Source organism: Plutella xylostella, chromosome 8 (assembly GCF_932276165.1).
Source record: "Plutella xylostella chromosome 8, ilPluXylo3.1, whole genome shotgun sequence".
In the NCBI taxonomy this organism is placed as follows: Eukaryota; Metazoa; Arthropoda; class Insecta; order Lepidoptera; family Plutellidae; genus Plutella; species Plutella xylostella.
In genome coordinates, this window is record NC_063988.1 from 881,803 (window position 1) to 896,574 (window position 14,772).

At 36.1% G+C, this 14,772-nt stretch overlaps 1 protein-coding gene across 1 annotated transcript in view; it reads right to left on the reverse strand.

Annotated features, from left to right (window-relative positions):
• LOC105384336 overlaps nucleotides 1-14,772 on the reverse strand; it is a 71,766-nt gene that overhangs the window by 41,278 nt on the left and 15,716 nt on the right. Inside the window, exons 2-3 of the mRNA XM_038114819.2 lie at nucleotides 7,085-7,874; nucleotides 3,106-3,211 (exon numbers count right to left, since the gene is read on the reverse strand). Of these exons, the coding sequence (XP_037970747.2) occupies nucleotides 3,106-3,211; nucleotides 7,085-7,775 (797 nt within the window). The 5' untranslated portion in view covers nucleotides 7,776-7,874. The remainder of the gene's footprint in view (nucleotides 1-3,105; nucleotides 3,212-7,084; nucleotides 7,875-14,772) is intronic.

The following is a 14,772-nucleotide window of genomic DNA, read 5'->3' on the forward strand; positions in this document are numbered from 1 at the left end:
ATAACCTATCTATAATGATTAACAAAGAAAAACATAAAAATAAATTTTAAAAGTCACTCCTTCCAGAGATTTGAACTCTGGACCTCCATATTGAAAGCCGAATACCTTAACGATTAGACCACACCGTCAAGTAGTTAAATTGGTGAAAAATGCAATCACTTCGTATCACACTGAGCTGGCTTGCAATAGTTAAAAGTGAACAACACAGGTTTTAACATTCTGGCATGAACTTTATGAAGCTAGTTCCAATATTTGATTTAAGATGGCGCTTAAATTAATAAAGGTCGATATTTAGCGCCATCTTTTAACACACACACAGAAGTCTTAGTAACGAAACAAGGTTTATGTAGTTCAAGGTTATTTTATATAGGTGGCGCCTAAGTGGGAGGGTTGTAGTTATAGCTATATAGGGGTGTCAGGAGTTCTTGACCTTCACTGTACATACATCATAACTGTGATCCCCGAAGGGGAAGTCAGAGGTGATTTGTAAGCGAGCCACCCGCTCTGTACACAAAAGTCGGACATTCGAATATCGACAATCCAATTAAACCAAACTAATCATTGATTACAAAGTCGTCTCAACAGCTGCAATTTACGTTGGTATTAAGGAGGGATTCATATTTGGTGAAAGAGTACACTTTTGTAACATTATTTGTACGCAAGTAAAGCATAATAAAATTAGTCTAATATAAACTAAATCAAATATTGCGCTCAAAGACAAAAATTAAACTTATTAGCTACACATGATGGTAAAATTACGTTTTTATGACTTCTCTCCGCAGTTTATGTACTAATATGAAAACATTTTACCAACAACATAAAAGTCAACCCTGTGCCATTGCAAAAAGCACCATATTTCCTTCACAGCAAGCTCTTTATTGCTTCGCTACTAAGCACGGTAAGTACTAAAACCGCAGAACAAGCCAATTTTGCCGAGAAAAGAGGAATAATTTATCAAAATTCATCATAACGGGGAACCACAGGAATACTTTGGCTTATGAAGGGTTAATTTATGTTATTATTGCTAGATTTACTGAATTATTTAAACTTTGTTGTTTACGTGACTTTATGTATGGGCAGTAGATTTCAATTACGTGACATCCAAAGGTACTTAACAAAAGTTGTTCAGAATGACGAGCTTTATGCACTTTCGGATAAATTCCAGAAACCAGAAATCATCATTGGATACTGGAATCAGGGCATACGGTGATATGTAACGATGTACCTTCGTTCAAAATGGCGTATGGAAGATTAATTGTAGGTCTCATCAAAGGACTATTAATTACACGGAGTCGACTTTGTAATTAATGCTTAGTTCGGTTTTCGGGACACAGCAAAGATAGGAGATGGTTGATTGTCGATATTCGAATTTCTGATATTGTGTGCAGTTTGAGAAGAGGTACGTTGTATCCTACCTCACCCCAGGGCAAATAGTACAAAGCCTACATATTTCTTTAGCTGACTGTACCTACATTGAAATCTGTTAAGGCTGCCACTGACGGAGACTCCAAATGGACGTAGTCCATGGATAGATTCTAAAATCCGTCCATCAGTGTTGAAAATGCCATCCTTACTATACCAATGTAGCGTGACTCCATATGAATTGTCCCACTAACATCTATTTAGAGCGCTAATAATCACCTTTAGCTTACTGATTTAACTTTCTAATAATTTCCAAGAATAATTAAAACGTAAGTACACTACAGTACGCTACAGGCGACAAACACAAATATTTGCCGCTTAAACATATATAGCAAGTCCGGAACAGGACAGTTTAAATATTTTTATACCATGGAGTTTGTTTGAAACTGACGCTCGTTCAGTGGAGTTATGCATGCTGGAGCTCTAGAAATCACTCTGAAAATTAGTTTTAGAAGTTGAAGTGGCAGTGAACTGGTCGTGGTCATTTCTCTATTAGAGCCAATTATAAATAGAGTAAACTTAAGCAGGACTAATAAACCCTAATGAGGACAGCTATTGGCTTAAAGAGACCTACTAGCAAATATGTTGGTAAATGTTCGATGTTGGCACCTACAGAGAGGTTCCAGCAATGTGCTTTATGAGAAATCTGCTACTGTAGAAACTGGCAATGGACAGTGAGATTTTGAAGTTTATAATAATAGCATAGATTTACAAGCGTTGCTGACGAGCCAGTATCTCCAATTTTAAATTCAATAATTATAAGGTTCATCATTAATACATAGCATCGAGTTAATCCGTTCCAGCACCGGGAAGCAACCACTCATACCATTTTTTAATGTTTTTACTATTTTTTACTTATTTTTGTGTTGTTTCTATGTGTGTACGTAATAAATATAATTATTTTCTTTCTTTCTTTCTATTGTAAAGTTACATTTCATATGTTGAACTATCTGCCCGGCTGCTGTGCCCAGTAACTCGGCTGTGTCGAGATAATGTCGCCATTTCCTCGGCACTCGTAAATTTCAGCGCCCACACTCCGGCGCGATCGGCAAGTAAATATATGCCTTTAGTGATCGTGATAAAGGTGTGTGTTTGAAGAAAAATATTGCCTTTTGGACAGCGTGTAAATGGGTTGGGAAATTGGCGTTAATTCTGCGCTGTCCAATGGCCAATCAGAGAGTTTAATTATTACAATATTGATCAATTTTACATTCGAGGTTTTGTATTTGGTATCCTGAAACATATACCTACTTAGCTGGTTATTTTCATCCTGTAAGCAAATTTGAGATTCTATATGCAATATGCATACAAACATAGTTGAAATTTCAGTAAATTACTTCATAACTTTTTCTTTTATTGAACCTCAAATACGTACGACTCTCCCGACCACGTTCCACAACTCAAAAAACAGACATACATAATATGCTGATAAGAAATGTACCTAATCTGTTTCATATTGCATCCAATGAACATTTTAACTTGGTCGGCTAATGACCTCCTAATTTAGTCGGTTAACATCAAAAGTTTTCTTTTGAGGGCTTAACGGCGCTGGGTGTTAGTCTTTTTGAGTCAGTCTGTAGTTAAGTATTAGCTGCACTTTAAATATACTTTTACTGTATTTGTTATGTATTTGTAGATAAAAAACTACTCACCTAACACACAGAGTACATCAAACCCACTCACCTGACACACAGAGTAGCGAACAGGATGGCGAGCAGTGGCAGCAGGGTAGCAGCACAGGCGAGGAACAGCGTCTGCAGGTCCGTGTACCCTGCGAACACGGACAGGACTGCGACAGCTCTCCAGAATGTACAGTAAGGGACAGATAAACCTGACCCCCCTCAGAAGCATTGTTACTATGAGAGGGGGGTCAGATTTCTCTGCACCTGACCGTACCGCGGCGGGTGCCAAGGATTACCGGGGGTGGTGGTGGTCTTCATAGTCGGTTAGTTCTCTATGTAAGCACCCTTAGATCGTAATAAGGGAAAGGTTGATCAATTATACGACATCTCCATATTAAATTCTTGACAGATGTGTCAAAAGTCAAGCAATAATCCCTGGTTATGCTCTAACCCACTATGGTGAAATTGGCACTTAAGGTGGGTACTGACCAACGTTACGTTAAACCAGCAAGCAACCAGCCGATTTTAGAACCCAGCCTTGCGTAACTTCCTCCTGGGAATGTTACATTACAGTCCGTGACGTTGGTCAATACCTTAAGATTAACAATGATGTTAACCTTAAGATTAACAATGATGTCCATTCTGAAAGCCCAAATTCTATTATTTTATTGCTGTCAAACTATAATTTATAGATATACGGCGACACTCATAGAGTCGAATTTTAAACAAAGAATTACAGATTTTGACAGCACTAAAATGAATTTCTGCCTTCAGAGTTGACATCAATATACAAATACAGTGCCACAAACTTATCTGTTCCGGTGAGAGCTCACGTAAATGTCTAATATTTCTTCATTCTGTAAGATTTTATGTTTGCAAGTGGTGGTAATTCTCCCTTGCGGTATTAATAAACCCATATAATATTTAACAATATATAATTCATTTGTAAGTAATGAGATATGGATCAATTTAGTTCGCTGTCACCGGAACAGATAAGTTTGTCGCACTATAAGATGGTGTGTCATATACAAAAATAAAGCAAAAAAACTGACCGCATTTTGTTTACTGTCAAACCGTTTTAAGTTCAACGTAATGCGATCGTTATTTGTCGAGACGTTTTATTATTTTGCACTGACACTCCATCTAGTTCGTATTAAAAAAATATGGTTGGTGGTGGTAGAGTCAATATTATAAGCCACAGAATTTTACAATCTGCCACAAAAAAAACAACACCAATACACGAATTTTGGTTTCATTCAACATTCGTTAGCAGTCAACATTGTCTCGTAAACGAAATTGGATAGGTACTTAGATAATAGATGTCCCATAATACTGATTCAGACAAAAGTTATTAATAATGGTGTGGCCAACACCATAAATTCATGCAGCCGTCAGTATAAATTAAACCTTAATCAAATGCTCGGTGAAGCGTAATTTGCTTGCATGAGCACACACGAGTCTTTGACATGGGATCGTATCTGGATAATAATACGATTTTATTATTCACGGATCCTACAAATGATCTACCTCTAGGGTGCTAGCTCTACAAATTTTTTCATTCATAAAATATTACCCAACGAATGGTTTAGTGGTTAGTAACCGTGACAGCTATGCTGAAGGTCCTGGGTTCGATTCCTATATTTGTACTTGGGTCTTGGATATTAATATCTAACTACATTATGTATCTGTGTAGATATATCAGCTGACCGACCCCCATATAACAGGCTCTGTCTCGGATGGCCGTGTGTGAGATGTTCCGCATATTATTACAGAATATTTCACCATAATTACAAGCACTGCAAACTTTACCGAAAACAAGTAAAATATTTTCCTTCATTATTCATTATTCATAAGTCAAAAAACGGCATTTTCAATACAACCAAAGAACCGGCTTCTTAAATCAACCCCGAATGAATAAGAAATCGATTTACCCAGTGTCTCGGACCCCATAAAGTGAGCAGAATATAGTCATAGTCATAACATGTCGAGAAGACGCGACCCTCCCCCCGGGATCGCATACAAATGGTTGTCATTTGGGCAGGCCCTCGGGCCGAGTGTATATCACAGAGAGATACTTGCTAATTTATTCAAAAAAGGATCCTATAACGATAGTGCGAGATTGAGTTATACGTTTCGTTGCGAATTCTTGAGTAAAAAAAATACGGGCTGTAGCTGAAAGTAGTTTTGTTTCTTTTTGAAAACAAAGGAATGACGCCTTTGAGCAAAAAGATTTAAGATAGTTTCCCTCCAGTTCCCGGCATATTATTTTCCAACCTGTACCTAAAAATATATTTTACTTGCTCTAATCGTTTCATATAATCGGGATTAATAATGAAAGAAGGTTGCATCTTAATTGCTGAACTTATTTTATCCGGATGTTATTAATCCTGTCGCGAACTTGTTTTGACAAACATTTGATTCATAATGTATTGAATTCAATTGAATTTTACATTAATTACGTCGTAAATGTAATTTCGTTTTGACTTCGCGATATGCCTCCATATACATATATAGAAGAAAAAATATATTTAAGGGCATTCAAACCAAAAATCATTAATTAAATAACTATACAGTAAAGCTCGCTTGGCAGGTAATGAAACCGTGCCGGATATCCGGTAATTTATCCGGACATCGGACAGGGGAGCAGTAAATGTAATTTAGAGACATTGATTGTGTTTTCAGGGTACCTAGCCAGTTACTGAATCAATATTGACTTTTCATCGCTAGCCTGCAACGTAATAGAGTGCGACAGCGGTGACTTTGCAGCGGGTAAATATGGGTCTCCATTTTTGTAACTAACTACGTAACTACCTTGGGCTACCACACTAAATTAATGAGAAAGAATAAAACGTACAGATAGGATACGTCAGTATCAGAAATTACAAAATAATATTGTTGTTTTTATAAACTTTTAGTGGTTTCGGCACTTGTTTCTATTGCAATATTAACTCTACACATATTATAAGCGTTTTGAGCGCAAATAGAGGCCAAATATGAATAAGCACCTTGTACTAATGTACTCCCTTGCGGGGTAGGCAGAGGTGCATTGCTGCACCCACTTTTCGCCAGTGTTTATGTTAGTCCCAATGTAATAGGGGGCGGGCCTATTGCCATTTTACGGGCACATCCAAGACCCGAGAACAAATATCTGTTTTTAAACAAATATCTGCCCCAGCCAGGAATCGAACCCGGGACCTTCAACTCAGTAGTCAGGGTCACTCTAACCACTACGCCATTCGGTCGTCATAATTATTAGGTTATGAATAAGCATTTCGATAATTAAGACTGGATTTTCATTTGTAAAAAAATCATTAAAACCCTTTATTAAAATTATTAACTACCATTAATTGCAGTCTGTTTTAAAATTTACCTGTTAAACAATTTCTTTATTTATTTAGCTTTTATGTTTAACAGTGCTTGTATATTTTCATAAATTAAACAGATACAACAAATTATGCAAAAAATCGAATCCTCTTCAGTAGAAACTTTCGTAGTTTATAACCATGTTTCTATCTTTAGCCCCTTAAATTTTACGTCAACAGCACTAATTGCATAGACTCTCGCGAACTAAATGCGTTTAAATGAAATCCCTGGGATTTAGTTTTCGCTTCGTGAATTAAAAATATTTAGCTGGAAAGTAACAGATGTTGTTGTTTTTGTGTCGTAATCTCTTTTCACGAGACGGCTGCGGTTGACATGTTTGTTTCAGTTAAACAGAAAATATTATAATGAAAAGGTTAGAAATTGCGATTAAAATGTCACTCAAAAGAACCCGTATTTTTGCATTTTTGAACACTTAAACCAGATGTGTCAGTAAAAAAAATAATTCAAACGAAACATTCTAAAAGTTAAGGCATATTCCGATTTTACTGACAGCTATCTCATTCATTCATTCATGATTTCAGTGGCATCTCATTCTTTTTCAGTACCACACAATCACAAAGTTCTAAGCTGATACAAAAACAAATCAGTTTTATTGTTTCAAGAACGAAAAAAAAAACTTACCTTGGAAAACTTTAACCCGTAAAAGAAATACTCACAGTTTGGGTCTGGATCCAAGTCATTCTCCACCTCGTGTCCCGTGATATTCAGCAGGTTGTATGCACTTTTATTTTCACTTATCTTAGAGTTCTTCCCAACAGCCACCAACTCTACATAATCACTCTTCTTTATCACTTCACTAGTGTTCTTATCAAACTTGCCTAACTCATTATCACCTATCCTAATAACACTGGAGTTCCCCGTATCATTGATTTTACCAGATATCAGGAATTCAAATCTTGGTCCTTCCAATTCTGGCCTAAACATGATGTCAGTCAACGTTTCTTCTCTTCCCGTTTCTGAGTCGATGATCTCTTCTAGAAGTGGACTTGATATGTTGAGTTGTTTCTCTAGAGCCACGGCGTCCTCTTTTGGTATTTCTGGTGCTTTAGCTGGCTCTTTCTGCTGTTTTTTTGAGAGGATGAGTTCGTCTCTACCTTGCTCTGCGTTTACCATAGAGTCCATGGCTGTTTTAGAATTCTTGTTCTGTTGTTCTTGTGTTTGATCATCGTTGGCCACGACCAGGGTGTCAGAGTCAACCTCGACCGGTATGCTGTAGTTTTCACCAGTAGTGTTGTTGAAGTAAATTTGGTCAGTGTTGCTAGAGTTGTAGGGCCTGGCGTGAACAAAATCTGCGGTTAGAAGTGCGTTTAGAACAAAAAACATCAGTTTTATTTTGACGTTCGTCATTTTGTTTTGGTGTTTAGGAAGTCCTTTTGATTTTCATCCTGTTTTAGTTTTCAGTTTCACATTGTAGTGGGTCGAGGGTCACTCCGGGATGTCACTTGCCTGTGGACAAAAGATAAGTTGAGATATATTGTATCTTGAATGGTCCTCTTTTATCTCCGTCCATTACGGGACCCTTGGGACGCCTCTAACTTATACGTAGAGGTTTGCGTTGATAGAATAAAAATACTAAATTTTTACATTTCTTTTCAGTTTTCAACTCAATTTGGAATTTTTATTTCAAAAGAGAGATAAAATATTTTACTATTTATCATTAAAGTGCAAGCTGCTTTCAACTGAATATATTTAATTTATTTGTGAACGTGTCTCTTAAGAATATTTTTTTGAACTAAGTATTTAATTCTGTTGCATTGACATCCAGAAACATAGACATAGAATAATTCTGTTGCATTCAGAAATATATAGGCCCATCCATGGAAAGCCACTTCACTTTTTACTCTACTTCCATCACCCATAAACTGTGTTATTCCCACTAAAACAACCTCAACGGTATCAGAATTTATTACAATAAAAAATTCAAATTCAACAGAATATCACTAAATACCTCAATAAAGGATTAAGTTTTTTCCTTACAAATATTAGCACAAATTTAAAATATAATAATTTTCACTGAAGAGCTGAACAAAGGGCTCTCTCTCACTTTGAGAGTTAAAACAGAAGCTCTTTGACGCCCTCCGCCCGTATGACCCTTGGAGGTCGGCTGTTTCAAACAAGTTATCGTTAAAAACTATACAGTAGTACCTTTCGGTATACAGGGTGTTATGGTTGCTGTGGGCTGAAGCTATTTGTAGAAGTTTATTTTTAATATAAGAGTATCTACATGTAATTTCTATTTGTAATACACAGTTGTATATTTACTGATATTTTACGTCTAAATTTAATGCAAAAACACTATGAAACTATGTGATTTGTTTATGACTTATGCTAAATTTTATTTTGTCTCCCACTCTTTTAATTCTTTATTACCATGTTGTTACAGCTACTTGAAGGTACTCATGATTTTATTTATAAATGAAATACCTACAAAAGTAATTAATTCTTGAGCACATAAAATTAAGATACAACATAAGTTGTATTATTGTGACTATTTCCTTGCTACGAGCTACGCGCTACGCCGTAGCACTGTCGTAGTCGCGTAGCATAATTTTGTAGAGGTATGAAAATTAAAACTTAAAAGTTATAAGTTTGAAGCTGTCCTTATAATCAGTCCCACAACAATATTATTTTGCTTATTTATTATTTCGCTTACCTAAATAAAGTTCTTGCAATTTAGAAGCAAAGCGGTTTACTATTTATATAAGGCTGAAGTATAAGGCAAAAGCACGTTCACTATCTTCTCTGTGTTATGTGCTGGGTCGTTTATTATTATGTCACAACAAGCACTGTATAACATGCTTTTCATACTTCAGGCTTGTTTAATAACATTCAACGGTGAATTTAAACGAGAATAAAATGAACACTACGTACACGCTTCTTCCTTATTACATTTTTATTAATTTTGCAACGTTGAAAACATTTTTAATATAATGTTTTAACTTTAAAGGGAGGTAGGTAAATTTACCTGTAGAATTGTATTTTTACTTTGAGCTTTTAGGAGTGGTTCTTCACACGAGCAATGAGTTCCAGTGAGAATAGCACCGAATTACTTGGTTGGTAACACTAGGTTAATGATGTGGTCTGCAAATTACGTGTTCTTAAAATTTAGGTCTTATGAAATAAAAATAGAATAGAATACTAGAATATGGGCTCGACATTTTGTAAGTTCTCTTTTACTACAGGATGAGAGAATCGATTAATTTGGTACATTTAAAATTCTACAAACTAACCTAACATGTTAATAATAATAAATTTATTTTATTCCAGGTCATAACTCATATTTTTGATTAAATAACATTAACATTAATAATTATTTATAAAGCAAGCAATGATCTAGTTAATGACAAGATCACTAGAACGACCTGGTCGGCACAACCTGAGATGACTGGATCCCTTGTTACCAATTATCTGAGCCTGGCCCCGCGCCAGCTTACACCAGAAAAACCAATTAGAAGACGGGCTTTACAGAAAACACAATTGTACAATGTACAGCAAAATTAAATTATATTGATTGTATAGAACAACACTTAAGAACTGTTTTCCTATTGCGAACTGGTTTTGACAACGATTTTCATATTCAAAATGTTTTTTTTTAATTTGACACTTCGGTGGTATTTCACCAAACGCTAAATGTAGGTATTTAATAGCCTGTCAAACGTCTGTCAGTTATTAGGTACAAAATTTTAAATACATTTAGCGTTTGGTAAAAGTGACCCTTACTTATTAATTCGTAAATGTTATTTCGTTTTGACTTCGCGACAGTAAATCTAAAACTTTTTTTGTCAAGCAATAGCAGTAATGTATACGACATTATTCTGTCGGCTGTGGCTACACTTGTATTTGTACAATAATATGTTTTGCTATAACTCTGAAGTCCCGCCCCCGCCTCTGTAACGATTTGTCAAGCTGTCATCTTCACTAGCCATTAAAGTGGAACACGGTATCACAGTTTTCCTCAAGATCTTCTTCACCATCTTTTTATACCATAGTATTGTCAATGATAATGTTTGTGCAAGTCAAAACTTATAGGCCCGTTATTTACTTTTCTTATTCTGTTACACAATAGCCGTGTGTTTTCTTTAAAACATTATACTTACACTCACGAGTAAGGAAAAAGTTCCAGTGATAATAGCATCTTTTGACTTCACGATACGCCCCCAGCCGGCTCAGTCGCAAAAGGTACCACTCGCAAAATGTACCCTATGCAAATAACGTCGCATAATGCACCTTTCTCAAAATGCGCCTATCGCATTATGTACCTATCGCATAATGTACCTGTCGCAAAATGCACCTATCGCAAAATGCACCTGTCGCAAAATGCACCTATCGCAAAATGTACCCTTATAAACTTTTTTTTACATTTACATAATAATAATTATCTGATCCTGTCTGTTGTTTGGTATATGTATAAATATTATAATTTTCATACTTTAAACTTTTATTGTGAAAATTTCGAAATTCCCGGAAAAAATTAAGTCCCTCTGACATGGCACAGTCAGCCAGTGGATGGGTGACCGATTTCAAGTGGTACTTTTCCGGACGCTTCCGTGCATCGGACGACACGTTAAGCCGTGGGTCCCGGTTGCTGCTTCGGCAGCAGTAGTTAAAGCCTAGTCAGAGGCCTTCGGGCAGCTTGAAAACATCTGACAGTGGGGTTGACCACTCTCTCAGCACAAGCTTGCTTGTGTTGGGGTCCACCAACCCGCACTAGGCCAGCGTGGTGGAATAGGCCTAAACCCTTTCCTTCGTTGGAAGGAGATCCGTGCCCCAGCAGTGGAGATGATGCTATATTAATATCATCATCTCCATGAATATACAAAAAAATATAATAATAATATCAACCAACAGACAGGATCACATAATTATTATGTGAAAGTAAAAAAATATAAATAATAGATTTTTGTTTACAAGGGTACATTTTGCGATAGGTGCATTTTGCGACAGGTACATTTTGCGATAGGTGCATTTTGCGACAGGTGCATTTTGCGACAGGTGCATTTTGCGATAGGTACATTATGCTAACAAAAATAAAATCTCCGCGGTGCATTTTGCGATAGGTACTTTATGCTACTGAACGCCCCCAGCCTAGCCGTCGTTTCACCACGTTTCCAAACAGAAGTTAAAACCAAAAGGGGGTCAAATAACTTGTCATTATTTAGCTTCAAAGTACCTCTCTACTGAAGGCACTAAGCCGGTCGATAACAAAGTGCAGTGTCCAGAGGAGCATGACAAACGATGGACCATCGGTATCTGTCGGTAAGAGATACACGTCAAAAGGAAAATATGGTGTTAAACGGATATTGTGGAACGAAAATGCGGTCTTACTGTGTGTCTGCTTGCTCTTAATGCACACAACTGATATGACCAAGGCATTTGACTTTGTCGATCACGAAACTCTACTAAAGAAGTGTCACTGCTATGGTATTCGAGGCCCAGCTCAGGACTGGATAAAAAGCTACTTAGACGGCAGAAAACAGTTTGTCCGACTTGAAAAAAAAGTTAACACAGTAACTGAGCTGTTTGATTCTTCAACAAGAATGGTTAAGTTTGGTGTACCACAGGGAAGTGTTCTTGGGCCACTCCTGTTTCTATTATACATCAATGACTTGCCAGATATATCTTCCTACCAAACATCTTTATTTGCAGACGATATATCCATAACTGTCTCGAATAATAAATACTGCATAGAGACCGAAGTAAACAAAACTGTTGCTTCAGTGGTAGATTGGCTCGCAATAAATAATCTAAATGTAAATATTGATAAAACCACGTACATACAGTTCCAGAACTATAATAATAACCGACTAAATATTGAAGCCAAGCACCAAGGTGTGATAATTAAAGAGTGCGAACAAGTGAAATTTCTGGGTATCAATATCGATAGACACTGTAACTGGAAATTTCATATAGAAAGTGTCTGCAAAAAAATTAATAGGTTTGTTTATGTACTTTATAGACTAAATAAGATCTCCGGTCTACAAGTAGCACTCACAGCATACCATGGCTATGTGTCATCTGTATTAAATTATGGTATTCTGATATGGGGAAACTCTACCGACATAAATAAAGCTTTTCTAGCCCAAAAGAAATGTGTACGAGCAATCTGTGGTAGGAAACCCACGGATTCTTGTAGATTATTATTTAAGAAATTTAATATTTTAACATTAACAGGGATGTACATACTTGAAATTGGAATACATGTTAAAAATAACCCGGACATATATAAACAAGTAGGAAACGTAGTGGATTTTAACATACGAAATAAAAATAGACTTGTAATGCCAATTAATAAAAGTGCCTTATACAGGAAAAACTGCCACATCATGGCAATCAAAGTATTCAACCAAATACCAATGGACATTAAACAAGTACCTGTAAAACACTTTAAGTTCAAACTTAAGAACTGGCTTATTCAAAAGGTTTTCTATACATTAGACGAATTCTTTATGCATAAATAATATCTTGTAGTATTAATTTTAATGCCAAATCTGAATTTAAATTATTATAATTTTTATTATTTATTAATTACGATTGTTAATGCACGCTTGACATCTGTATAAATTTTATAATGGCACAAATCTTTTCCCTCATAATGTTTATTAATGGTTGCATGTTTCTGCATGTTTTATTTTTGTTATTTATATACCTGCCTATTTAATTTAATTTTATGTTTTATAAGTACCTATAATTTGCATACCGAACAATCGGTGAAACTTGCCTGACACTTTTTTTATTAATGTAAGACCTAATTATTGTACCCATGTTTCTAGCAAATAAATGAATAAATGAATATGACAACACAATTAGAACCTGATCACACGTACTAACTTTTAATAAAAAAATCACAATTATTTGTCGATTGTTAGTCATAATATTACCTGCTACTCTAAGATTCACTCCGCAAATGACTATAACTATAATACACTAGCGAGCAATAAAGAAGTTCCACCTACCATTCGATCGATACCTAGACGGTCGAATGGCGTAGTGGTTAATGGCCCTGACTGCTATGCCGAAGGTTCCGGGTTCGATTCCCGGCTGGGGCAGATATTTGTTTAAAGACAGATATTTGTACTCGGGTCTTGGGTGTTGATATTTATTAGTATCTATCTATCTATGTATTTGTGTAGATATATCAGCTGTCCGACACCTATAACACAGGTTCTGCCTAGCTTGGGGTCGGAAGGCCGTGTGTGAGATGTCCCCACATATTTATTATTAAAAAAAAAAAACCATTGTCGTTCCATCATCATCATCATCAGCTTATAGCAGTCCACTGCTGGACGTAGGCCTCTCCCAAAGCACGCCACTGGATGCGATCTTTAGCTTTCCATGTCGTTCCATATGTCACTGGAACTTATTCATTGCTCGTGAATATATTTCCACTTAAAAAATAATACGTAAGTAGTACAAAATGTTCGCAACAGCGTGTGCACTTCAAGCACGTCGTTAAGCAGCTCTCAGGACCCGGTAGGTGTTTCCAGACATGCGCTATGTGTCTAGGCTAGGCTATCTAGAATGTGGGACAACCTAGATAAACCAACTGCATAGTCTCGTGAATTTAAGGCCTCAGTATGTTGTTAAGTAGGACATAGTGTACGTTACATCTTGCCAACATATTTTATCATGTTGCATTTAGGCGACAAGGATACGGGATTATAGGAGGTCTGTAAAAATAAAACTAATAATGTGTTTAATTGCTGTTACGCTTTTTAGTCAATCTGTTTATGAAACGGAACTCTCCTTTGAGACTAAAAATCTAACGGTCAATATATGTAAGTGTACATAAATTATACATCGCCCAATTTAAAAAAAAACTAAAATTGATGAAAAATAACAATAAATCCCTATCGGCGGAAGTGGCTTTGCGAGCGATGCACGAGCCTGGCATAAATTAATAGGACCAACAAAATCTCATTCATCCAATCCTTATCCAAATTTTGTTAAAAAAAATATCATGCCATTTGCTTTTGGATGCCCGAGGGAAATAGAGGTACTTGAAAATAGGTATAAATAAATTATCAGTTCATTTTTATGCAAATATCCTCAGAGTGCCATGCTGAATTTTAATTAACCTGCTGTCATAAAATTAGAGTGTTATACAGGTGATGCAAAAAGGGTATACTAAGCCAAAACCTACATGTGCAGGATGGTATAACTAAACCCGAAAATGAAATCAGAATTTAAAAATTCGCGTTTTTTTCTTTGAAATCTACAGATTATAAACTATGTTGTGTTGAGTGGCTTGTTGGCGAGGGGTCTATATCCAGCAGAGGATACTGCCATTACACACTGCGATAGCAAATAATTTTCCAAGTAATTGAAACACCGATAAAAACTCATT